Source organism: Oryzias latipes, chromosome 11 (genome assembly GCF_002234675.1).
Source record: "Oryzias latipes chromosome 11, ASM223467v1".
Taxonomy (NCBI): domain Eukaryota; kingdom Metazoa; phylum Chordata; class Actinopteri; order Beloniformes; family Adrianichthyidae; genus Oryzias; species Oryzias latipes.
Window position 1 is genome coordinate 20453684 of NC_019869.2, and position 27500 is coordinate 20481183.

General features: G+C 45.3%; 1 protein-coding gene and 1 long non-coding RNA gene across 2 annotated transcripts in view; one reads left to right on the forward strand and one right to left on the reverse strand.

The window, feature by feature from the left end:
* LOC101170358 (beta/gamma crystallin domain-containing protein 1) overlaps positions 1-27500 on the reverse strand; it is a 34499-nt gene that overhangs the window by 5581 nt on the left and 1418 nt on the right. Inside the window, exons 2-16 of the mRNA XM_011481141.3 lie at positions 21365-21464; positions 20097-20234; positions 16793-18531; positions 8437-9199; positions 7777-8319; positions 4924-4971; positions 2897-3015; positions 1917-2115; positions 1651-1790; positions 1451-1577; positions 1332-1367; positions 1120-1259; positions 918-1044; positions 214-362; positions 8-134 (exon numbers count right to left, since the gene is read on the reverse strand). Of these exons, the coding sequence (XP_011479443.2) occupies positions 8-134; positions 214-362; positions 918-1044; positions 1120-1259; positions 1332-1367; positions 1451-1577; positions 1651-1790; positions 1917-2115; positions 2897-3015; positions 4924-4971; positions 7777-8319; positions 8437-9199; positions 16793-18531; positions 20097-20234; positions 21365-21464 (4495 nt within the window). The remainder of the gene's footprint in view (positions 1-7; positions 135-213; positions 363-917; positions 1045-1119; positions 1260-1331; positions 1368-1450; positions 1578-1650; positions 1791-1916; positions 2116-2896; positions 3016-4923; positions 4972-7776; positions 8320-8436; positions 9200-16792; positions 18532-20096; positions 20235-21364; positions 21465-27500) is intronic.
* LOC110015944 lies at positions 21403-23452 on the forward strand. The gene is made up of 2 exons (XR_002291206.1): positions 21403-21475; positions 22436-23452. It is a non-coding gene; the product is annotated as an uncharacterized LOC110015944 (long non-coding RNA).

Consider the following 27500-nt stretch of genomic DNA (forward strand, 5'->3'; position numbering starts at 1 on the left):
TCCTTACCAGCAGGATGGGCTGGACTGAGCAGATCCTCGAGTCCTGAGCTCCCCAGTCAGCGCAGCTGCTGTAGAAGCCTTTCTCCAGAATGTACTGGTTCCCAGAGAAGTCCACGTGGGAGTAAGCTATCCACCTGAGACGAGGAAGGACATCCGTGAGCACACCCGACGCCCTCCAACGCATCCGCACGGAGCACCAAAACGAGAACTCACGCCCCGCTGATAACGTGGATGGAGCGCGTTGACGTTTTGAAACCAAGCAGCTCCACGTCGGGAATAGCCTCCATCCCTTCAAGGTTGTTTTCTAACTTATCCTCCTCTTCCGACTGTTCAAATAACACAATCAGGGGATCCCTGAGGTCCTGCAGAGAGCCATTCAAATGCCTTTAGTTATTTATGATGATGGCGCCACCACCATGCCTTTGAATGAGGCAAAAAACTGGAAGCAAGTCCATTTCTATTGATGTCACTTGCTCGGTCTAGTTCTCATATACAGTGAATGCCAGCCATCAGAAACCAGCCAATCACAGATAAGGTGCTCAATCCTGATTGGTCTAGATTCCCTCCAATCATGTTTTTGGAAACATGTCAATAATTTAATAATTTCCTTGTGAAAGGTCGTACTAAGATATATTTTAATAGAAAGACAGAGCAATAAAACAGCTGGAATGAGTCCTGAATTATTCTACAAAGGTAACAGGTTTCATAACAGGAAGTTGTTGATTTCTAAAAGTAATAAAACTGCAAAAGACTTTTTGTTTGACGTTGTTCATCATGGTTTGGTTTCTCCAGGATCAAAAAGTCTAAGTACTTCGTTCAGCTGTCCTGCACTTTTTAAACTCATTTGGAGTTTCATTCCATCATTTCAGGATCGTCTGGAATGTCTCAACGTTTGCAGCGTTCCTATGGTAACTCACAGCCCGGATGATCCTGGCGGAGCGCAGCTCCGAGTCACAGCCGCCCCACACTCGCCAGTCCTGGTACTCGCCCTCCTCCAGCAGGTACTGGTGGCCGCGGAAGCCCTCCTTCTGGAAGCCCACCCAGCTGCGGCAGCACAGGACACACAGCTGAGCTCTGGTGGCTGCAGCGCCCCCTGTCTGCATCCGATACTCTACTCACATTCCTCCCAGGACCTTAAGCGACCCCACGCTGCCCATGAAGACGGTCTGCTGACTGTCACTTCTGGATATGAAGTCTCTCATGTTGGCAGTGATGGTACGCGACTTTCCGGTGAAGTATGGTTTATCGAAGATGACCATCTGCAAACGGACAGCAAGAATCACCACCCATCCAGAGTTTCTGCTGCTGCAGAGACGTTCTGTCATTCTCACCTTCGGTTCTGTCATGTTTTCCACTCTCGGCTCCCCCTGTTGTTGAGAACAAAGAAATGCATTCATCTGCCCTTTTTCTCCTGAAAAGTATTTTTTCTGTTCGCGTTCGAGCGTCATACCACTTTCAGTGGATGGAGTGAACCTATGTAAGGCTTTTCCACTCCCCAGGCTGCTGGGTTGGTATACCCCCCCACTTCCAGGATCCGCGGGACACCCTGGAAAAAAGGTTCCGCGTACACGAGCCAGCTGAGAAGCAGAGGAGAAGGGTGGTCACTCCCCGATCAGCTGATCACACAAACGCCTCTGTAGGGTCACTCACAGCCCGGAGTTGACGATGATGGAGGTGGCCTTGATGGGTAACCCGAAAATCCTGGCATCCTCTGACGTGTCCCTGAAGACCACCTTCTTCCCCTCCGCGTTCTCCTCAGGAAACAGGCTGATTTCAGGAACGCTGTAGTCCTGAAGATGAAAACATGTTATTTTTTGAAATAAAAGAAAACAGAGTTTGACATTTTTTTATGTTTTCTGTTCTCGTCATCTTTTTGTCCGACATTTTCTAACGGGGGATAAGTGGCGTCATCTCACCCTAACCGCTCTGCGCATGGATCCGATGATGAACCTCCGCGCCGGCGTGCTCTCCGTCGGCCCGTCTTCTCCGCCATTCTCCTGGACTCCGTTCTCCTCCAGCTCCTCTGGGGGGCTGAAGGGGCAGCTGAGCTCGATGTCGCCCTCATCCAAGGCGAACTTCTCTCCTTTGAAGTTGGGTTTCTCGTACAGCACCCACCTGGAAGGAAAGCGTTCAGCTTACAGAGTTTCCGTGCTCGTCTCAGGCGTTCCTGCCCGTTTTGACCCGACCGCAGCTCTCAGGAACTACTTTTCAGGCTCTTCCATAGAAAGAGATTTTTTTGGGAGTCATGCTTAGACAGAAACAAAGGTGTGGTGTTGGCGTGTTTGTTTTCCACCCGAATGAAGGTGGCACAGGATTAAAACTAAACTAAAACCACCAAGCTGCTTTTAATTACTGTTGGATTTCTTCCAAGGGGAGGAAGGTTCTCCTGCAGTGAAGCGCTGAAGGCTGAAGGACAAAGACAGGAACGGCTTCCTTCAGGGAGATACTTTGACTGGAGCAGAAGTTAGCCGCCTGAGATTAACAACAGGAGAACTTCAGAGCTCCTGATCCAAAGGTCAGTAGAACGTCTACAGCCAAAAACATGACATCATGGAACCCCCCCGCCACTCTTCCAGACCATATGAAACGAGGACCTGTTGGTCAGGTTGGAGGAGTGTGGGGGATTTTCCTTTAGTATTTTTGGTCCCACTTCAATGAAAGGTTGGAGCTGGAAGTGATGACATCACACTCACTCAGTCCAGTTCACTTATACAGTTAACGGTTGGTAACAATGTTGGTTTAGCCCCCCCATCCAATCTAATTTGGAGGCAACTTTTTCTCTGTCTTTGTGACCCTGTCTCCTTGTTTCGTGGTGGACATTCCACCCTTTCGCAGCAGGAGCTGCAGCTCTGCTCGCCGGGCAAAAAGCAGAGCAGACCGGTGAAGGGACGCTCACCCTCCCCGGACCACCCTGATGGAGATGGTGTCCTGCAGCTCCCAGGACGAAGCATCAAGGACGTCGCCGCGGACCTCCCATCGTTGGCCGCACATCCCCGGCCGGTCGTAGATGAACATCTAGAGGAGAGAAGGTTCGTGTTCCATTTTTATGATGGACATTTTAGAAAATGCAGCTTAAAACTGCATTTCTGAGCATTTCTTTATTCAAATCGTTGTGAATCAGGAGCAGACGAAAACAATGCAGTTTGACCAAACATTGTTTTTGTGACGTATAAAATACGCTGGGCGGCCGCAAGCTCCCTGCTCCTCATCGCCACATGTCTCCGTTTTCTGAACATCTGCGATCTTGCTCGCCATTTCTGTTGCAACAGTAATGAGGGGTTCGGGGTCTGAGGGACTGTAAGCCAGGGGGAATAGATTTAAAATAGCTCAAAAAATGCTCGGGCGACTGATGGAGATCAAAGTGCTACAGCTATATTGTCTCTCCAAGCATCTGCCGTGTCAAAGCAGCTCACAGACCGCCAGGAGGAGGAGCTCCAGGCCTCTTGGCACGCATGAAGCAGCCTGAGCGCAGACATGTAAAGAGCATGGAGGCCCTGCAGCCAGGGAGGCTTCTCCCTTCAAACTCCTGCACAGGAACAAGCAGTTCAGCAGCAAGACCAAGCAGGCCTGATCTTTTCACACACAGGAGAGGAGGCTGTGCCCCTGTTTGACACTGGAAGCCAGATGATTGTAGTGGTTCTTATGATGAAGAGCGGGCATTGAAGTGCAGCTATTTTAGGTTCTTGAGTAGAGCATGAGAGAACAGGAGAACTCCATGCTTGCTGATTTCAGGGTTCCAGCAGAAGTGGCTCGTCATTTCTGAATAATCCTAAAATAATGATAATAATAATAATAATAATGAATAAGGAGTACTGCAGCCTGGACATCCATCATCAATGCACCTGATTAATAACAGGAGGCTGTCCCAGGAGCTTCTGCAGGCAAAATTAGCGCCTGAGGGCCAGAACTAGCCCAACTTTGTCTCATTTCCACCATGAAAGCAGCTGTTCTGTGCCAAGAACAGTAAAGCCTCTCCTCAAACCAGACTATTGTGTGGATGTTTGCAGTCAATTTGATCAAACTCTGGCTGTAAAAAGAGAAGTTAACCCGACCTGTTGAGTATTTTCCAGCTTTTCCCCACATTAGACTTTAGCAGCAAACGTAGCATCCTTCAGTTTCTCTTTGAGTGGTTGCATCTGAATTCTTTCACTACTCAATTTGCAGAGCTGTACTAATCTACAATTCTAAAATCGAGTGCCCTTGGAAATTTCCCAGAAGTCTCTGCAAAAAACCAAATGCTCCCTAGATTGGAGGTTATTAACTACAATGCATTAAAAAAAAAAATCGAAAACATAGATTTGTGCTCTGAGGTATTCAGTTTAGCTTCTTACAATTAGGCAATGTCTGCAAAAAATCTGGGACGATCTAGTGCCCCGGATATTAAAAGTTATTTGGACACCGGCAAATATGACGTCCCCAATTTCATGAATTTAAAACCTAAAAAGAATAACTTTATAAAGAATAAATTAAAAGAATCTTTTCTTCACTGAAATTGTTTGAATGCAATGCATTGTGGTCTATCTTTACCAATCTAACGAGCATTGACGCACATTGGTTTCTAGGGCACTCAATTCTGCAAGTGTACACTCCAACAGCTTTACAAAACGGCTCTGAAGTGCACCAAGTAGTGAGTATGAAAGGAATTTAGACACAGCCAGCGTTTAGCATGACTAACATCATATTAGCAGCATTTAGCCACATTAGGCTTCAAGTTTTTAACAGTTTTTGAAAGAAAAAACAGTTGAAGTATTTTTCTTCAGGCATATAATTTTGCATCTTTGGCACAATTTTAGCTGATTTGACAGGTTATTCCATTTTCTTGGCTTGGTTTAAAATCAAAGATGGCGTCTGCTGTGTTTGGCTGATCAAAGGCTTTGGTGCTCAGCGGTGGGGGGGGCTTTGGTGGACCTGCCAGAGACTCACCTTTCCAGGGCGGGGGTTGAGCTTTCCGTGCTCCTTCTCTTTGGTGAGCTGCAAACACAGAAACACCAAAAATCTGTGAGCTCGGGTTGGCTGGCATCAGTCCAGAGTGAGCAGGTTCAGATACGGTGGGAGGAGGTCTGAACTCTGGAAATTCTCAGGAATGATGACAAACGCTTCTGGTGCCACTTTGTGGGTTAAGAAGGTAAGGAACGGCAGATCTAGTCAGCCTTGCCAAAACGGTTGGTTTTTGTCGCCAACGCTGCGGGATGTGGCTGATCCGGTGAAAACTTCACGTGAGTGAAGCTTTTCACGTGACGGACATCACGGCTGCTTGTCCTTCATGAATGTGGGTCTCAAGTGTCTCTGCTGGGACAAAACCACAATCCAGATCACATTTCCCTCCACGGACCGGCTGCAGCCCAAGCTCCAGTTTCACTGCCCTGGAAAAGTGTTTCCGGCGTCGCTCTGGTTGCTTTCTTTGTTTTGTTTTGTTTTTTCTTTCACATTTGACATTCCTGCTGAACAGAAAACAACCTGGAGGTCTGGTTCCCTGCATTCTCAAGAACGTGTGACTAATGTCAGGCGCGCTAAACTAACATGCAAATCTGGCGACAAGTTGCCTGCAGCGACGAGATTACAGAGGACGGCTTCATTTATGCAGCTGACCTTTAGAGCCTCTAGAAGAAGAAGAAACTCAACAGTTACGGCCTCGTGCAAAAGAGATGAAGCCCAGAGAAACGCAGAAGAGCAGCAAGTGTCCAAAGCTTCACCACAAACTGGCTAAATGTTATTCTAGCTCAAGAAATCCCCAAAATGACAGAGTACCACAATCCCAAATTCAACAGTAGTATATACATTCATTCCAAATTTTGCAGTAGCCCAATCTGCTGTGAGTCTTAAGATCTTTCCCAGAAAATAATCTTTTCAGCGTTTACAGTCTGTACCCGAAGCCTGATCACTACTCGCCACAAATCTTACATCACTTCCTCTTGTCGCCACACATTGGGACAGTTAAGCAGTTTCAATTAGAACTAAAACCAAATTAATTAAAACCAAAGAATGCGTAAACCCACCCAGCTGTTAACATGCGTTCCTGTGGCTAAGCTAACTGAGGTTAGCCTTAAATCTCATCAAGTGACTGTTGAGCACGGTGGTAGAGGGTTGGTGGGATGGGCCAGTTTGGATGAGTGTACATGAGAGAAAACGTGAAATTGAAAGTGGCTTTTCTGAGTCTTCCTTTGACTTTAGGTGGTAAATCCCAACAAGGCGCCATCACCACCGGAGGACAGCGCTTACTGATAGGAACGTCCTCAACGTGTGGACACACCCCCCTCAAGTATTTTTCTCTGGGTGAGGTGATGAGCGCCTGGAGGTGATGCTGTGTAATGAAGGCTTGAGTCTGTCGACGCGCATGACTGCAGCTCAGACTGCCATGCTGCTCTGTCAGCACTCTGGGTCAACGCCCTCCCCCAGGTATGACTGAAACATTTCTTCCACTATTGAATAGGAACAAATTCCTGACCATGATGCATTCAGGTTTAGGAGAAAAATGTGACAGAAATCAAACTCACAGTGTTACAAGAAAGAAACAATAACAGGAAAGAGAGCTACAATAAAAACATGTAAAAACACAAACATGCCAAAAATAATCAAAATAAAGGCTAAATTAGCTATAAGAATACATTAGAAAATATTGTAAAAGACAAACAACTGTTTAAAAAGAATCCTCTCCAAAACTGTAAAAACTAGCAAAAGCTAAAAAAATGTTAAGGCTACATGGGTGTGTGTTTAAAATGAGAATAATAATGTTTAAATGTTTAAAGAGTCACATAATTTGGCTAATAAAGAGGAACAAAATAATCAAAAAGATTCATGACTGAAAGTTGGCCTTAAAAAAGCCATAAAATGTTAAATTAAAAGAGAAAAAGCTGAAAATAGAAAAAGGGAAAAAACTTAATTAGGGATTGAAATCTGCCAGAATAAGAAGAAAAAAAATGTTATATTACCAGCTATTAAATAAATTGAGCCAACAAAATACACTGACATTAAATCTGAAGTCGTGTCTGAAAGCCGTTTAGCAAGTCTCAACAAGCTCATGATTCTGTAGAAAATCATTAGTGGATTGGAATGTTCTTCTCAGTCACACACAAACAAGCACACAAACAAGCACACACAGTTTTCTGATCAGTTTCTGCAGTGATCCTCAGTTACATACATGAGGGATTCAGGTTTGGAGCATCACATTCAGACAACCCCTGAGGGGACCTAAGGAGAGGGCAGCCGACCCGTAGAGTGGGCAGCCGACCCGTAGAGTGGGCAGCCGACCCGTAGAGTGGGCAGCCGACCCGTAGAGTGGGCAGCCGACCCGTAGAGTGGGCAGCTGACCCGTAGAGTGGGCAGCCGACCCATAGAGGGGGCAGCTGACCCAACCAGGGGGCAGCCGACCCATAGAGGGGGCAGCTGACCCAACCAGGGGGCCCCCGACCCAACCAGGGGGCAGACGACCCGTAGAGTGGGCAGCCGACCCGTAGAGGGGGCAGCCGACCCATAGAGGGGGCAGCCGACCCAACCAGGGGGCAGCCAACCCAACCAGGGGGCAGCCGACCCAACCAGGGGGCAGCCGACCCAACCAGGGGGCAGCCGACCCGTAGAGGGGGCAGCCGACCCAACCAAGGGGCAGCCGACCTGTAGAGGGGGCAGCCGACCCAACCGGGGGGCAGCCGACCCGTAGAGGGGGCAGCCGACCCGTAGAGGGGGCAGCTGACCCAAACAGGGGGCAGCTGACCCAAACAGGGGGCAGCTGACCTGCAGTTGACCTGAAAAGGGACCCATCTCCAGAACGACAGAACTTACGTAAGCGTCGGGGAAAGCGCGGTACTTGGAAAGCATGTTCTGCTCAGGTTCGGGTCGCTGGAACTGAGATACGGCCTGGCCCCCACTCAAGACCCCTGAATTCTGGGCCAGCATGGACATCGAAGGGTCTGGGATGGCAAAGGGCCAGTGCAAGTCCTTGGAGCTTGGGGGGGAAAACAGGTGGGTGGGGCTAAGCAGGTGGGTGGGGCTGCCGATGTAGGGAGGGGAGCCGATAAAGGGGAGGCTCATACGGGGGGCGTTCAAGTCGTAACCTCCGTTCGTCGGAGAAGACGAGCCCACAATGAGGGAGAGGCGCTCCAACCGGGACCCGGAGGGGGTCGCCGGGCCTTCGCTCTGCTCCTTTGATCCCAAGCTGAAGTGGTCGCCTGAAAGGGGGCGGGTCTCTGGCAGAGAGCTTCTGCGGCTTGTATGGAGCTTGTTGTCATTCTCTGCAGACATGAAGCTCCCAAACAAAACGCTGCTATTGAGGCGGGACGACCTGTTGGGCAACCCGTTTCCGTTCACATCTGGGGGGTGCAGATCCTGAGAAAAGGCGTCATAGAGGTTAGAAAAAAAAACAACAACATCCCAAACAAAAATAAACAAATACTTTAAAGTGCATGTCAGACGAGAGCGTCTCTGTAGGACATGCAGACGTACCTGGCTCTTCATCAGCTCCAGCGGGGATCGAGTGTCCCGGGAGGAGCTGCTGCCCAAACCCAGGTCAGCAAGTAGGATGTTCAGGTTTCCCTCTGGCTTTTGGGGGGGGGTATCGGGGGTCCTGTCCTCCTCGATGGGGGGCAGTGCAGAGATGTGCTGGGGAGAAGGTGCCTGTGGACGCTGGGGTGTGCTCCCCCTCTTCAGAGAGGGCTCCATGCTCCTCAGAGTGTCCACCAGGGTCTCCATGTCCTGCTGGATGTGAGACTCTGTGTCTGGGGACTCGGGGGCGGCGGGGGGGTCAGGGACCAGCTTCACCAGGGTGGCTCTGAAGACTCCGCTGCAGTCTTCTTGGCTGCTGCAGGACAGCTCTGGCTGCTCCCAGTTTCTGTGCGACTGCTCGCTCTCTGCCTTTTTCTGTCTCTGCTCGTCTCCTTTACCTGCAGGTGCAGCAGGCTCCTCCCACTCAGAGCTCCTCCTCCACTCCTCTGAGTCGCTGTTGCTACCAGCAACCTTTCCAGAGGGGGAGGGAGTTAGATAGTCCTCTGTGCTGCTTGGTTTATATGGAGTCACTCCGTAGAATCTGTTCTTCCACCTAAAGTCTGGCCCAGAATCCATTTCTTCTGTCACTTTGTAAAGGTCATGGTTGGGGGCGTCCTCTCCTGGTGGGGTCGAGCTCTCGGAGCTCAGCGGGGTGTACAGGCTGCCTCTGCTCATCATGGCTGCTGGTTCGGACTCCGATGTCAGGAGGATATCCAGAGGAAACCTGAGTAAAAGTGACAGAAATGAAGGCGGAGCCAGCAGGTGACAGCTCCCAAACGCTGCACTCACGAACACACCGTCTCTAAATATCTCTAGATGATGATTTTTCCTTCAAGGTGAATAACTTCGATATATATTTAGAAATGTGTCTCCTTTGTTTTGTGGAGCAACAACACAAAAACGGGAACATTCTGGACTCAAAGTAGAGCAGACTTTCAGAAAGAATCTAACACGGTGGTGGGAGTGTGATGGTGTGGGGGTTGAAAAGCACCCTAACAGCCGCAGCTCCGCCTCTGAATGGGTCGACAGGAATGTTTTTAAAGAGTTCTAGTTTTTATCGCTGCACGATATGAATAAAACTCGCAGCGTGCATTATTAGTTAGTGATCTATATTATGATGACGATACATGAACAGACAGCAAAACAACCATTTCATCATTTCCCATTTCCCTGCTACAGTTTTATTTAAATAAAAGTCAATGCAACTTAAATTACACTCCAGACAATCCACGTTGATAAAAGGGGCATTAAAGAGCTCCACCTGATTTGTCGACGATGCGATCTGATTGGTCAAATGCGAAAAGGGCTCAAATTTGTCAAATACTTCAAGCTTCCATAAGATTGTTTTAGCATGTGGGTCAGCAGCCTGTACCTCTCAAAGAGCCATTTTGAACCGTTTCCCACTGAGATGAAAGCACAGGGACAACACAACACTAGGTGTGTTAGAAAAAAAGGTTTTGCCGATATATCACGATAGTTCATTTGGCAATACTTGTATTGATTCATAATGCTGTCAGGACATTTATTTAATTATTTGTTTTAATTATTTAATTCTTTATGAGCGTGATGTTTCCTTTGATCTTTTTTCCCCATTTTCCACAACCTAGAATAGACTTTTCTGTCTGTCAAAACAAATTCACTTTGATGCAGACTCGTTTCTATTTATTTTTTTTATTTAAATCCAGTAAACCCAATAAATTATGTTAATTTTATGGATGACAACTATTTTTTATGAGGAAGCAGCTGTTAGTTTGTCTGGAATCATAAGCGGTGAGTCTAAGCCCCGCCCCCGTCTCTCTACCTGTTCGTTGTTTTCCCCCACGTGCAACCCACCCTCCAGCGTGTTCTACACAGACAGCTCAACATACGGTCATCATAGCAGCAAGGAGACAGGACAGTGGAGGCACCGTAATGCAAATTTAAATAATTTTACACGGAAATGGTGGTTTTAGTCTGGGTGGGGAAAAAAAGTCTTTATTGGGGGCTCATGTGTCCCTACGAGATCACCACTGACTGTCTTTCCAGAAAAACTTTGCATCCCATTACAGACTCTGGTCGGTGTTACCAGCTGCAGACACGCCCCCTCTGCATGCTCACGCTGCTCTCTCGCTCTACCTGACGATGTTAAAGGCACCACGACAATCTGAGAACTTGGTAGTTATTTTACAAAAACACAGAGAGCCGCTGCACAGGCATGAAAGAGCTGCATGCGGCTCCGGAGCCACCGGTTGTCGGCCCCTGATTTAGGGTTACCATTTGTGGCAATTTACACCATCTTTTGCGTTATGTGTATCGCACAGGCTGATGTTGCAATGAGCAGGCCTGCACAATAAATTGCAAATCTATTGCTATCGCGTTATCAAGCTTTGCAATGCGCGTATCGCAAAAGGCAGAAAAATTGCAATAAATGGTAGCCTTAAATGTGCCAAAACGATCTTATGGCAGCTTAAAGTATTTAGCTAATCAAAAAATCAATTTATGCATTTGACCAATCGAATGGAGCCCTTTGATGTTAGATGCTAGCCTCCTATGTAGACGAGGGTCTTTTGGAGTATCATTTAAGTCATGTTGAATCTTATTTAAACTGTAGCAGTGAAATGGGGCGGGTTGTTCTGCTATGTGTTCATAAGTTATATCGTCATCACAATATGGATCATGAATATCGCGGGATTTCCACATATCATGCAGCTCTAGCAATGAGGATAATTGTTCTGTAGGCCAATGAGGAATCTCTTTCATGACCTGAAACAGACATTTATGATAGGAAAAAAAAGATGGAGAGTGTGTTCATACAAAAATTTCAATTAGATTTGTGGGCAAGAGCACTGGCACGTAGCAACCCTGGCCTGGCCCCCCTTCCCCCCCTGAGAGCTCTCGCTTTGCTCGCCCTGTCTGCTAGCTTACAGCCCATCACACCTGCAACTCAAAATCAGGGCAATTGAACCGTTGTAGGTACCATAACCGTTCGCCCTGAAACTTCCGTTCAGGGTCCTTTCGACTGAAGGTAACGTCACACTACAGTAACCCCACCTGGACAAACTACGTAGCGTCGAGATCTGCTCGGGCTCTACAAATTTTCATTTCACGTTCCCTTTTGTAACCTAAAGTTATTTTCCCTCATAAATTGGTCTGACAATGTTCCTTGTAATTTATGAAGAGATTTTGCAACAATCCGCTTGTTATTCCAGTTTGAGTTCAGCCGTGGCTGAAAATGTTGTTAGCACGGCTAATGGTGCTAATCCGGGTCTGTTCTGCCAATAATAAAGCACTGGCCGCACAGATTTAAAAACCTATAAGGGATCATGCATTCAATAATAATCATAACAATAATAAAGGCACGTTTAGAAGACAATTTCACTTTATGTCAGAGCTTTGTTTGCTTACAACAGACTTCATAATATTTTCTTCTATGGTAGTTTTGTAATTCGTCCAGACCAATCACCATCTGACACGTCCTTGGACCAACGCACAGCCAATCACATAATATGACGTCAGCACTAGTCCAAGGACCCCAAACAGAAGTTCCAGGCCGAACGGTTATGGTTCCTACACCGTACGATGATGAGATCGGACCATGAAAAGGAAGCCAGCGTATTTTGGACGTCACAATTACGATCTTTTTCAGACTGAATTTTTCCGTCTGCTTCTGATTCACAAAACTGAATAAAGAAAAACTTTTTAAAACTTTGTTTTGTTAAGCTCTCATTCAAAGTTGCATAATCGAATTTGTTCGGTCGTCGTAAAGATTTTGGAGATGCAGGGTCGCATCAAGACAAATTTGCAGACAATAAGGACGTCGAAGTCGGCAGCGGCACGTATGCCGGTGCAGCGTCACGTTTGCCGGTGCAGCGGCCCGTTTGCCGGTTCAGCGGCACGTTTCCCGGTTCAGCGGCACGTTTGCCGGTTCAGCGGCACGTTTCCCGGTTCAGCGGCACGTTTGCCGGTTCAGCGGCACGTTTGCCGGTTCAGTGGCACGTTTGCCGGTTCAGCGGCACGTTTGCCGGTGCGCGGCACGTTTGCCGGTTCAGCGGCACGTTTGCCGGTTCAGCGGCACGTTTGCCGGTGCGCGGCACGTTTGCCGGTTCAGCGGCACGTTTGCCGGTTCAGCGGCACGTTTGCCGGTTCAGCGGCACGTTTGCCGGTTCAGCGGCACGTTTGCCGGTTCAGCGGCACGTTTGCCGGTTCAGCGGCACGTTTGCCGGTGCGCGGCACGTTTGCCGGTTCAGCGGCACGTTTGCCGGTTCAGCGGCACGTTTGCCGGTTCAGCGGCACGTTTCCCGGTTCAGCGGCACGTTTCCCGGTTCAGCGGCACGTTTGCCGGTTCAGCGGCACGTTTGCCGGTTCAGCGGCACGTTTGCCGGTTCAGCGGCACGTTTCCCGGTTCAGCGGCACGTTTGCCGGTTCAGCGGCACGTTTCCCGGTTCAGCGGCACGTTTGCCGGTTCAGCGGCACGTTTGCCGGTTCAGTGGCACGTTTGCCGGTTCAGCGGCACGTTTGCCGGTGCGCGGCACGTTTGCCGGTTCAGCGGCACGTTTGCCGGTTCAGCGGCACGTTTGCCGGTTCAGCGGCACGTTTGCCGGTTCAGCGGCGGAAAGGAAAGTGGGTCAAAGCAGCAGCGGGAGCTCCTCAAGGGAACAAAGGCCTGGAGAAAAAAACGTAACGTCTGCCTGATCTGACAGCAAAGCTGAGGAAGCAGAAACATTCCCCACTGTCATGCCTGCGAGCGGCAAAGTGGGCGGAGTCAATGTCTGACTTAAGTCTTCTGCACACCATCTTGATTACAGCCTGTTACTCTTCAGAAAAAAAAAAAGATCTGAGATTCCAGAAATCAAAAGAGAGATCTTTCATCTGTTACAATGTTTATTTTTGTAGCTCATCAATTTTCTTTTCTTTCTTTTTTTTCTCTCTCCATTTTTCGGCACAGCTCTCAGAATTTTGTCAATAAATATTGCCTTTCTAGAAGAAATTCACTAAAATATTTCCCTCTTTCAGCCACTTTCCACTTTTTAGGCAACATTCTCTTTGGGCATTCAGTGTACAATAACGCAGCATTTTTCAGCCTCATTTAGCCACTTAAACCCATTTTTTAACATTTATGGCCTTCGATTGCATTGTTCAGCCATATTTTGTAGGGCTTTTTTCAACAAGTACTGTGGGATCTTTACATTTTTCAGATTTATTTTGCATTTTTGGCTTTCTGCAGCATAATTTACCTGTATTTTGTGTTTTTTCAACAGTTAATATATAATGTTTTTGTGCTCTGCAGCTAATGAAGGTGCTCAGCAGTCGATTTACTTTAACTTAAAATTAAGGGGTTCAAAGTTTATTTCATTTTTTTTAAATTAATCTTCTAAAGATTATTTAGGACTAGTTGGTATCATTAGACTAGTTTATTATTTGTTATCCATTTCACACAATTATTAGTTCATTTCAGATTCTTTTTTATTAAGATATTCATCTCACCATTTAAGGAAAACTGAAGAGTTTCATCTTATTTCCCAAGAAAACCCTTTTTTCTAATTTCATAGGAATTCTGCCAGAAATGGTTCCACCTGTTGATGCATCACATCAGCTTTTAAATCAAAATGTATTGTCGAAAGAGGAGCCTACCATGTTTTACTCCCTGTCTGGATTTCATCTGGATTAGTTTTGGTGATTGTGAGATGAAAAGCTGCTCCGTCAGAGATAAGTGACTATTTGTTGTGATCAATCCCCATTTTTGGTTAAATTGAAAAAACAAAACAAAAAAAAAACACTTTAGACCCTCTGCTGCCTGTTGCAGACATTGCTAAACCAGAATTCATTGCATTTAGATAATTAAGCATAGGCTTATACATATTTATTAAATTTGTATATATCAGTCAAAAACATATTGTTTCCCATCACTTGATCTACATTTGCTTATCCCTGCATGTTTTGATGAGGTTGAGCTTGTTTAATCAAGTGAATCTGCACTGTGAAGGTGTTCCTCAAGGCTCTATCTTAGAACCATTTCGGTATGAGGCCACTGAGATGACTACTGTTGTAAATATTGGGCTATATAAATAAAAGTGAATTGTTTACAAGATTATGATTAGAACGGCTTTTATAGTTCAGTTTGGCTTTCCACTAACAAGAAAGACATTTCGCAGAATTGAGGTAGAGTTGAGTTCCTATGATTAGATGCTTTAGAGCGTAACATCAACATCCTGAGCGATGAAAGCTAGCCTAAGTATCCTCGGCTGAAACTATGTGGATGCAGGTGTGGTTTTTTTGAATGCATATTTCATCTTTCAGCAAGCATCCAAACTGTTTGAGGAATGGGACGCCACAGCAGGTTTACGTAACCCATGCATGTACACACACAGGTGACTGACAACACCTCTCTGCTGCACTCTGGTGGAGTTTTTTTTTTTAACTTGTCCTGTCAAACAGCTGAGCAAACAGATGAGAGCTGAAAGCCTCTTGAGTTGGACAGATTTTACTTTTACAACACACATACTTATGCTTTCAGACCAACACATGTGAAACATTTCCATCAGTCACGCAAACTATTTTTGTGCAAAGGTGAGATAGCACTGATGGAGTATTTGGAGGCAACAGCTGCCAAAATAAATTCATAAAGAATAATAAAAACTTGCAGTGTTGAATTTTTTACTCTGGATCAAATGAATCAACATATAGGAGAAATTTAATTCATAAATCATCCTGTATTGATTTGAAGAAACCAGGTTTTATTATTAATATTTCTTATCTCTGGAAACCAACATCAAAGCAAACGCAAAACTGTTTGACAGCAGTATTGTCTTTTAGTTGTCATTTGCTTTTAGCAGTGGTACATTCAAACTTGGTACCTTTACTGTTTTGCTTCAGGTGTGTCGACATACAGACAAAGGTGTGAGCACAAGCTTCACATTCCTCACACTGCTTGTTTTGCAGTTTGTTCACCTTTCACTGCTGCCTGGAGCTTTACTCTCAGTACATCTGTACATTTGGGTCATATCCAGCATCAGTTACACTTCAAAATGTGTGCTGCAGAGAACAAATGAAAGCAGGACTGGTAAAGGCGGATCGTGAAGCCCGGAGGACTTTTTGAAACTAAAAATCCTGAATTTTCCCACAGCCGCTTCATGGGATCGTTTCAGGAGTAAATCTCAGGAGTAAAAAAAGGAGCAGTAAATATGTGCTCAACCTGAGACTGTAACAGCCGGAAAAACTCGGTTTTACAAGGCTGCAGACATGCTCAACCTTTGTGAATATGCTTGGTATTGTTGCAGCTTTGTGTAAAAAGAAAAATAACAACATGCATGTTATCATTAAAACTGATTCATGCTGTTTTTCTTTTTATTTGACTATCTTTAAAATAAATTGTAAAATAGTACATACATATTAAATATTGTGTTATTTTAACTGGGACATTTTATAATTTAATACAAATTTGTATTTATATAAAATAAAAGCTTAATTCATTCCAGGCACCAAATTAGGTTTACAAAAGGTAAAATAACTGAGAAAAACAAAGTTGAAGCTGTTAAGTGACACTATAAAACCATAAAAAAAAGATTGCTAAAAATCAAATGCTAAAAGTGATAAATTACAACATAAGGTAGCTTAGCTTAAATAAGCTGGGATGCTGTCAAACAATGCTAAAATTCTAAGCTAGCTAAAGCGAGTACCAGAATGTAGAGATGAAGCTTAACATGCTAAAATATGTGCAATTAACCCAAAAAATAGAAAAGACAACAAGTTGCTAAAATTAGTTAGCAAGCTAGGATATTTAAAGAAAAGTGCAAAACAGCTACGCTAAAGCTAAATGTTGCTAACTCATAGCTGAGCTCTCCTTAAAAATATGTAATCATGTGAATTCGACTAAAAAAGAGCAAACATTTTCTAATATTCAGTGCTAATTTAGGTCATGAAGGTGTATTTCAGCTCAACTTAAAAAGACAAATGATAAAAATCGAATATTTATTTGAAAAAGGCTAAAGAGTCATTTAGATTCAGTTTACACTGCCCACAGAATTTCTTTTAATCTAAAGTCTTAAGTAATATTTTTCTAGACTTGACAAAATGTGTTTTTCTTCTAAACAGCTGCTTTTACTGGTTAATTGACCATCTCCAGGTGTTTCTGACGTCACAGAAACACACCCACGCGTGGAAAACCCAAATAGCAGCACCTTAAGATGAAAGTGTTTCGTGTTCGTTCGGTTTCCAAACAGCTCAAGCGTAAAAAGACATTCCTGAAGCCTGAAGTCGCCGATAAAGCTGGCGTCTCTGCAGAACCAGAGGACAGGACTCTCCTCTGCGTTCCTTCTACCTCAGAACATCAATAACTAACCTGTCATCCAGCTGATCTGGGACCTCCATGTTCCGTTCTGCAGCCTCTGTAACGCCCTGGTGTGAAGCCAGAACCTCTACTGGCACCTGGCGTTGCACGGTGGCGCTGCGATCCGGCGTTTCCGCCCACAGGGGGCTGCTGCCCGCGGCGGATTCTGCAGGCGTGCCTGACAGCACACGTGTTTCTTGGTCTGCGTTGAGTTCTGCTGTCAACAAAGCCGGCAGCTTGCCGTGTGGCGGCGCAGACGGAATCTCAGCCAACTTCTGGCCTACGGAACCAGTCTGTGTATCTTCAGAACTGCTCATTTGTTTAAACATCTCAAACGGGCCCTGGAGGCTCGCCACTTCTTCAGCATAGAGGTCTTTTTTTTCAGAGCCAGACCCCTCCCCCGTGAGCTCAGTGGAGGGCGGGGCACTCTCGCATTCCGTCATGTTCACCTGCAGAACAGGTGGTGCCACTAACTCCCCCCCTCCTCCTCCACCTTCTTGTACTACAGTTTCCACATTGTGTTCTAAAAGAAACTTTCCTTCATTCTGCAGAGGGTTCTGTGACCTCTGACCTTTTACCTTCTCCTGCTTCATGCCAACGATCCCGTTGAAGTTGGCCTCAGCTTCCTCCCCACCTCCACCCAGAAAATTATCCTGCCTCTCGCTCAGGGTAAACATCTCCTCATCGCCGCTCTCCTCCACGTTGTCCTCCTGAGCGCTGTAATAAACGTCCGCAGTGCTCCCCTCATCCGATCCCACGCTCAGGTACGGCGGACTCAGAGGTCTGTCGCACGCGTCCATCGGCGCCAACAAGCCCGGAAACATCCTCGGAGCCTCTGGCGCAGCCACCTGGCTGGAAGAAGGCAAGCGTTTTTCTGCCTGTGTGATGGGAACGGCAACCCGACCCCTCGTCCTCATGGACGTGACGTAGTCTGAAACAGGAGCAGCGGAGGCCCGACCTCCAGAGAGCGCCGTGGCGCCAGGGCGCACAAAGCTGCCGATGTGCAGTTTGGGAACTGAATAGGGGGTGCTCGCCTCTTCAGCAGGTGAAAAGCGCCGGATTTCCGGGTTTCCTTCAATAGAAGTCATTTTTCTGAGGGAGTCTTGGCTCCTGGGAGCTGCAGTGTCATGCTGCGCCGTTTGAACTCGCGGTGCGGCAGAGTGATCTGTGGAGGTTGGTGGGGTGGAGGGGATGGGTGTTAACCCTTTAGGAAAATGAGACTTGTAGAGAGCCTTATAAACTTCATCTGGACTGAACAAACAGGAATTCTGCTCATCCCTTTCACAGATTGGGGAAAGTGAGCCTTCTCTGCCGGGAGCGTTGAGCCGATCAGGCGTTCCAGGGATGGGGTTCACAGTTGCCTTGGAAACCTGACTAACAGTACACGTCACAGAGTGGCACCTCACATGATTCTGTCTCAGAGAGGCGCCAGATGAACTTGAGGTGGAACAAACAGCCAAGCAGGTCTCCGTTTCCTCTGAGCTGGAAAGCTGCAGCTCAGGGATGGAGGCGATGGGCGCCCTCGCCGTTTCTTCTATGAAAAAGTCGCTAAGAAGCTCCTCAGACTGCGGTCGGCTACGGAGCAAGGAGGATGGGCGGTCTGGGAGAGCGAAGTGCGATTCGGAGAGGTTTTTGGCCAAGGGAGGAGGAGAGGGGATGTCGAAGCGGGAATCCAGCTCCGGTTGAGAGGAACTGAACTGCCGGTTGGAGCAAGCCGGGTCCAGATTTCTCCGAGTGAGGTCCAGGAGACTCTGTGAGGAGAAAATCCACAGTTTCAACCTCTGAGGAACAAATGTAGAACTCCCTCTGCAACTCTGGTACAAGTGACCACTGGCCATGAAAAGTCTGTATAAACTTGTGCAGTGACACATTTTAGGCTTCCGTGTTCAAAACTCTCACATTAACACGTAGCTATGCACATTTCCAAAACCAACTTCGAGCTACATGTACAAAACACGCAGCCATTGAACACACGTTGAAAGTTAAACCAGGTCAAGATTTGAAAACATCACGGACTTCGTTTTGGGAGAAACTATGGCTGTCGTCCCTTCTCATTAACAGAACTACCAACCGTTTGAAAATTGATCATGAAGAAGAAAATAATAATTGCCATTTGTGCCCAGCTAGAATTCCATGACACCTAGTCTTTCATAAATCAGTATAGAGCTGGGGACAAAAAAACGCCTCAAGAAAAAAATTCATGAGATTTTCACCTTTTCAACATTTTGGACCAGGCCTCTTCCAGCTGTAGCTGGCGGAGATGCCTTCGTATCGGGGTGGACGCAGTGTGATCACAGGGGCTAAATGCGAATTCAAGAATGCACGTTTAGCGCAATGACGTCACATGCGCATATGCGACGTCACACATCATATATGTGGCTTAAAAGTCGAACTGCCACCAAATGCAGTTCAGTCGTCAGGCTATATCCAAAAGTAAAGTGCATCAAAATGACTCCCCCCATCATGATGTCACCACGATAAACCTACAATTTTAAATGTTTACCAATCTGTTAGATCTGCAGTCACTAAAATTTGTATCTCATGTTGGACGTTGGAAGATGTGAGGTGGAAAAGTACTTCAGAAGGGAGAAACGGACTGTTTACTTTGACGGTAATCTTTGTGGATGACACCATTCTGAGTCAAAAGGTGAGGTCTCCCCCTCAAACTTTTTTTTCCAAAATGTCCACAACTACAGTATTATCCGTTAGTCTGTTGAGTACAAGAACGTTGGCCAATATCTACCCAACTTGTAGAAGCTCCATTGGAAAAAGTCCTAAGTGGAAGGTCTATTTATCTTTAATGTTGACTCTGATGAAGAAAGCATTAGAACTGGTTGCTATGGAAACTAAAAGTTTAGTATGTCCTACAAAAACAAAAATCTACTAACATGTTCTTCATTCCACGATATGCAAAAGTCGCTATGGTTGCTGGGGACTTTTATCTTCATGGGGAAGTGGACATGTTACTAAACATCTGGTCTCCTCCAAATCAGCATATTAGCAAGATGAAGGTCAACCTGTCATCGTGACGGTAAACCACATCCTGAAAGTCTGCCTAAACCTGCTTTGAAGCGAAGGGACGAAGAAAATTAAGGTGCTTGATTACAAAAGATAAATTGCATCCAATAAACTAAAGTCCATACTTTTACTCATTTCCTAGCATCCTTTTGAGTTTTACTTGAAAAAATGTCCACTGTTGCTATGGAAACTGTGGAGATCACCGATCTCTACAGAAAACATACAGATGATGAAGCAAGAAAACATACAGATGATGAAGCAACGGGACAAGGTTTGGAAGGCAGTAGGAAGTCATCACCTCTTGTTCATCAAGGCCAAATGTGCTCTTTGAGAGAGTCTCCTCGTTCTTCTTCTTCCTCTTTTTCAAGCCAAAAGAGAAGGTAGCGAATCTTTTGGGCTTCCGGAGGTCTGACTCGGAGTAGCTGAATTCTTTCCCCTAAAAGAAAACGATTTACAAAGCATGTCAGTTACTCAATTATTTGTAAAAAAAACAAACAAAAAAACAACAGTCATGTGATCGATAGCTGGTATCTCAAACATTTTCTAGAGAAAATAATTGCTCTTTGTCTTTATTGGTGGCCTCCTGGCACAGAAGCTTGTAATCAAAGCTAATTGCTCACATTTAAAGCTGCTCCACTCTGAGGAAACACCAAACCTGAGGAACACGATTTTAATCAGCACTCAGGAATAACAAACCGAACCAACAAGTACCCAACAGTCTGATCATCAACCGAGACCCTTCTCTAGAAGGTTTCTGGAAGATCTGCAGATATTCTGTGACGGAGCATCCTCAGTGGACATCGTCCCACATCCGATCGTCAATGGTTTTCCGTCAAAAACGAGATGGACGAGGGGCGATTTTACGCAAAAACCCAATCAAAAACTCCCCAAACCTGGTCCTCAAGACAGCTGGTTTTGCAGCTGTCCACGCTCTCGTGAGTCCACATTATGAACAAGTAAACACACCTGATCCAGGTAACCAGCAAGAACATCTGGAAAAAGTGGTTGGAAGCTTTAAACAAACCCATAAGAGGATTTCCCTGAAGGTTCTGATGGTTCTAGTCCTCATGCATTATCATGAACGGCGGGTGATCCGGATGCGGTTGCAACACATCTATAAACCTGGTTCTACTGAGCATCACTTTCGCAACACCGGACCAATAGCGCCCTCTGGTGGCAGCAATAACTATCAATTTGTGGGCAATTTTTGAAATCAGGACTGTGGGAGATTTTACTTTTAGGGGAAAAAACGCCAGAAGATTAAGTCGGCCCTCTTTTTATGGGGGGGGGGGGGGGGTCCCCTCTTAACTACCTTAAGGAAACAGACCTGAGTTCAAGTTGTAGCCCATAAATCTTCATGACAGGAGTTCATAAGTCAGAGAGATGTCGGTAAATTTCTTCTAGCCTTGGCCATTTTGATGATAAATCTCACAGAAAGCTAAATCCAGATTCACTTCCTGTTATCTTCATCGGTTTTCTTTAGGAGGTTTCTTTTGTTTTCAACCCAGAAGTGGAAAACTTTGATCTGAAATAGTTCTTTTACTGTGTGTTCTCAGCCTCACTGACCTTTGACCTGGGCGTGGTCCCAGAAACAGAGGAAGACTTCTTCAGCGAGACGATGTGATCGACCTCCACGGGTCCAGCGGGACTCATGGGCAGCGAAGTGCTGATCGAGAGGTAAAGAAAAAAAGACAAAGTAAAACTTTTACGGTGACCTGACGATTTTTCTCTGAAAGTTGACATCCATCAGTGGCCGCCCACGCACATTTCAAGGTCACGTGGTGGCAGTACGGAGACAGGCAGAATGCCCCCCTTTTTATACGGTGGATGGCACTTGATATGGACGGCTGCCGTCTGGACACATTTATCGACCAATCAGAGCTGCTGCTGGCCGGCAATCTGGCATCGACTTTTTTACATTATTGTGAATCAGGAGCAGACAAAAAAAAGATTGTGTGACGTACAAATGACAATCTGGGCCACAGGCTCTCTGCTTCGCTCCATTATGATGCATCAGCCTCTAGATGACTAGATTCATCTGTACGGCTGGATTTAAGACAGTCTAACCCAGATCCTTCGGGGACGGGGTTAAGACCGTTACCCTTGTGCTATCCTAGGCACTTTAACATTGGGAGTTGGGTCATCTAGACCCACTAGACAGTGTGCTGAACCTTTTTTCTTCAATGATTTGTGATCTTTACTGGTGTCCATGGATTACATGAAATCTTACCACCTTTATCCACCTTTGTCATGGTAGGGAGGACACGTCAGTGTGAGGGTGGGGTCATAGGATAGTACAAGGGTTATTCTAGATCAAAGATGATTTTAATAGGGCTTTGAGAAACTTGAACTAAAGTCATGTTTTGTTGTCACAAATGGGACCAGAGATGAAGACGATGCAGCTCTGCTGCAGTCCTTTTTTGGATTTCCATGATTATCACGAGGAGTGTCCAGATTTTCCTCCAACCTTCAAAATAATTGTTGGAACTTTTTCATCCAAAAGAAATGTGGTCCAGATGATCTGAACTTCAACATCTACATGTAGGATATTTGCAGCTGTGATTGAAAATGTTACTAAAACCCTTTTTTCTCTTCATTTATCAGATTTTTATTTATTTATTTCTGTCTCTTCATCAGCTGCTGATGTTCCAAGATGTCAAGGACAGAATAAACCCTCCCAGATCCCATCCAGCTCTGAGACAGAACAAACAGGTGTGGCTGGAAGAGATTGTTGTCAGTGGAGATAAGAGGATGAGTCACTTCTCTGTTCCATGTGTTGTGTGTTTATATGTCAGCGCGGCGTGAACTTTCAGATGTCCACCTTCAACAGGGACAGTCTCCGTCTCTGGATGCAGTCCAGAGACGACCACGGTTTCTCCTAAAGAACCGCTACAACCACCTCATGCCCTGAACGTCGACTTGTTGCCAACAAAATTCTTAAACCCTTCGAGATCTGATACCAACCTCATGAAACATCTCATGTAATCTCACCCCGATGTTAAACCTAAGATAGCAAAACTTTACCTCAAGTGTTGACTGTCTTTTCACTACCGTAACTCTTCAACCATTAACGGCGATTCTGGTTTCATTTGTTTGGCGATCCACAACTTCAACAGGCACTTATGTACCAAAACAAAAATGGAGGAATCAGAATAATAATTGTATTTCAGTCGTTTCAAACTGCTAGAGGAACTATTCGGAATGTAAAAAACGTGCACGTCTTCTTGACCTGCAAACCTCTAACATTTTTTTTTTGTACCTTTTGCTGCTGTATTCAAAGAAATGGAAATGTGCTCAAACTTCAGTGAGCATTCTGGGTCATCTATATGCAAACACTGAGGCTTTTCATCTGCAGAGAGCAGCTGTTTCTGAATGTTGGTGCAGTCCAGCTGCAAAGCACAGCGTCCTATCAGAACTGGTGTTATCTCATAGAAAAATTCAAACACATTGGACACGTTTGCAGACCAAGACGGGCATTTTGCATTCGCTGAAACATTCAGAAGAGATACATTTTTGTTTTTGAGTGCATTTTTTTGTTACAAGAATTTCAATTGCTGTTATTTGTTTCCAGATTTCTGTTTTTTTAATGACCCAATGTATTTGACCATACTTCCTGTAATTCAGCTGTTTTTGATTTAAACAAGTCATGTTTGACCTTGCTTCTCTGTGGTTCAGTTCTTCTTTAAGAGTTGCACAATGGCCAAAGGAGGGGGGGGGGGGGTCCAAACTTTTCTGTCAATCTTATTAAAAACATCAAATGAATGGAAAACACTCAGGAATACAGTAATCACGCAGGGTTCTGGTTCTATGTCGATTTACGTGTTCTTTGCATGATTTATTCGTACATCTGTGGTTTTAACGTGGGGGGGGGGGGGGGCGACTTGAAGAATCAGTGACTAACAAATACTTTTTGCCCCCTTGTGCAGAGACTGCAGTCGACATTCCAGTGTTTCTAGAGCATTTAGGGCTTCTGGCGAAACATTCCTCAACAGTGAGTCTCAGCTGAGCTCCAAGGATGTTACCAAACGGAGTCCACAACAGCAGCTTTATCCATTTCCCGCACAGACCGATGGATGACATGTCAGGCATGCGGCGAGGCTGGTTTTCGGCTCCATTTATCAATCCATGAACCCCTCAGCTGAACAAAAGGCACAAACTCATGGTGAGGGCGTTTCCCCAGCCCCCTCCCACAAAGAACTTCTTGCTGTCATTTTGCACAGAACCTAAAGTGACGGACATCTACTTGAACGCCAAAACAGACAAAATACCTGGATTTTTTTCCTTTCTTAGACCCAAAAACCTTCCGTTTCTGTACACAGGTTAAACCCAACACAAACAGGTTTAGTCTTAATCCTGGATTTAGTCTGTCCCTGCATATGTGCTGACCTCAGGAGGAAGGGGTTGTGTGTACCGTGTTTGTTCTTGGCGCTGAGGCGGTGCTTGCTCACCTTTCAGTTCACCCTGTGCAAACAGTCATTCACCTGATGTCCCACACGCTGACACAGTCGCACTGTCCTGCTGGTTTATTTCATCGAAACTTTTACTTTTGAACTTCAGGTGAACTCTGCCTCTAAGGGGGCGTGGCTGCTTGTCTTCAACACCTTGGTCTGTTTTATTACCACAAAAGTTCACAATGGGTTGTAAAAACATTGTAATCACAACAGATGTGTTTTCACAGAAACTCTAGGGTGGGTCAGACTTTGCTCCAACTCTCAGAAGCCGATCTCCATTGGCCATATGCTGACTTTACGTGTAGACAAGGAGGTTAGTGTGCAGCATAAAACCGCTATCAGTACATAGACACAGCCTCTTTATCTCATCTTGACTTCACCCAGGTACAAACATGTTCTACACTGCAACTTACACAAGAAACTAACTCAAATGTGATTTGAAAGTGATAAAAAAACTAACCAAACATTAAAAATGTATAGATTTCAAAGTCCATTAAGGGAAAAAAGGAAAGATCAATTGGCATAAAAATGAAGATACATGTTGAATATCTTAAAAGTCAGTCTCAGGTAGATCTAGGAAAGGCGGCATGGTGGGGTTGGAGGTTTTGGCAGGGTAGCATTAGAAGATGGCTTAGAGCAGTGTTTTTCAACCAGTGTGCCGCGGCACACTAGTGTGCCGTGGGAGATGGTCAAGTGTGCCGTGAGAAATTGCCCTCATTAACTGATCTAAAAACATTAACCATCTCCAGGAAATCAGCTCTTTGTTCATCCAAACAGGTCCTGATAAAACACTGAGAAGTTAAGAATATGAAATATCATAAAATTATTTTTTCTTTGTGTTTATATGATTCTATTAAAACACTTTGATAAGAATGAAGGTACCGCCGCGGTACAGTTAAAGCTGCAGCTATAACTGTGTAAGGAAAAGTCCCGCCCCTTTAACTGTCTCCACCAATCATTCTTGAAGGCTTAATCACATGTCACCAGTCTGACCAATCAGAGGTGGTTAAAGTATTCACTTCCTTGTTTCGATTTAGCGCAAAAAAGTCTCTCTGTTCTAAGAAAAATACCAGCTAAAGCTCGTCTTTAGCGATGTAGCTTTCCACAGAATCTGGTATCAGACCGTGGAACAAGTTAACAAAACAATGAAGCTCAAAGACGCTGGTCTTTCTGTGGTCGGCGCATTATCGGCACTACATCTCCCATGATGCATTAAAGTGACTGTTTTAGCGGACAATGAGTCTCTCCTCTTAACGTCTTAAAACAACGAACACACAAACAGTTTTTGAATCTTTTGACTTAATTTTTAATACATCTTTTAGAAAAAGAAAATCTGCAGCTTCCAGCTTTTTCTGCAACAATTATCACAAAAATGCATGTGAGATTGCAGAGGGGCTGTAGATCAATACAGACTATGAGCTTTTTCTTTTTCTTTTTTTTTTTTGGATGCTGGTGTGCCACGGGATTTTTGTCAAGGTTAAAGTGTGCCGTGGCTCAAAAAAGGTTGAAAAACACTGGCTTAGAGGACTGTATATGAAACCTGGACTGAGTGGCCCGTCCTCCCTCGTGTTCCAATTAGGAAGTACCCACTGGCTCCAAGAAGCCACAATGCCATAGACCTCTATAGAGAAATATACAGCCATTACTTACTGCTCAAACACTAAAGGGAATGCCTAAACAATGGTACTCCAAGTCAGTCACACTTCTGTGTAATCAGACCGTCCAATTAGGAAGTAACACTGGCTGAGAATCAAATTCACATGTTGTTGCGCAAGAAAGTAGAATAAAGAACCGGTGGAAATAACAGGCGATCAGTAAGAATACTAATCCTAACCCTAACACACACACACACCCTCCCCATTTGCAGAGTGGTTCTGCAAGTGGGGACCACAGACAAATTCTCCGTCTTTGTGTTTTCTGGCTGATGCTTTGGTGACTTTTGAATGCCGACAGTTTTGTCACTTCAGTGTACAATGAGACTCCAACCTTTGGCGCCCTGTCCTCTTAAAAGATGAAAGCAAGATCATACTGAGCACATGTGACAGACGTGACAGAGTCTGGAGAACATTCTGCTGCTTGCACCATCGTCCAACATGACCAGTTTGGCAGTGGGTCAGAAATTGGTTTGGAGTGGCATTTCTTTGGACAGCCTGGCTGTCAATAGGTACCCAGATGAGATTCGCAGACCCCATGTGAGTCCATATGCTGGTGGGATTGGCCCTGGGTTCCTCCTACTGAAAGACAATGCAAAACCTCGTGTGGCTGAAGTGTGTCAGCAGTTTTTGCTATATAGTAGACGAAGCTATTGATGTAATGGACTGGTCCGCCTGTTCACCAGACCTGAATCCAGTTGAGCCCATCTGGGATGTCATGTCTCGGTCCATCCACCAACCTCAGGTTGCACCACAGACTGTCCAGGAGTTGGCAAATGCTTAGGTCCAGGGGATTGAGAAGATCCCCCCAGGAGACCATCCGCCGCCTCATCAGAAACATGTCTAGGCGTGGCAGGGCAGTCATTTGGGCGCGTGGAGGCCACGCCCACTACTGAGCCTTATTTTGACTTGTTGGATCAGCGTGTAGTGCGTTTTTCCACTTTGATTTTAAGAATGATTCCACATCCTGATCTCCATAGGCTAAAATAATTCCATTCATATTTTTGTGTGGTTGTGTTGTTAGCCAATGGTACTAAAGAATAAAGCATTTCAAAAGGTTGGTTTTTGGCTTTTTGTACATATTTTAAACATTTTAATAGTACAACAGATATTCAATTGTCTCCCTTAAACTTAGGAAAAATTTGTGTTGTCAATTAGGGTAAAAACATCAAACTGCATTTTTTTTCCCCGTGGCATTCTGTAATTAAAGACACTTGGAGCTCCACCTGTTATTGTGAAGCCAAAGCCTTTGGCCTCGGGGGCTGCAGGTGAACAGGTGAGCGGTACAGACACTCCACCGTTTGTTCAACACATACAGTATATAGAAAACGTCCAACAGCATGTATGGTCTATGCCAGCAACACTTTTCCTACAGTCTTATACACACAAGCGCTCAATGAAAATTAGATATTACGGGGTCGTAATTTGACATTTTTATATAAAGTATACAGACTTATTATGAAAAGCAGATTTTAAAGTGAGGATTATTTCGAATTCAATTGATAAATATGTCAGATAAGAACATGATAAAAAGTTCTGTCGTTTTTCCTTCAATAGCTTGTTTAACTGGACCCATGTGGTCGTCATGTCAACGGTCTT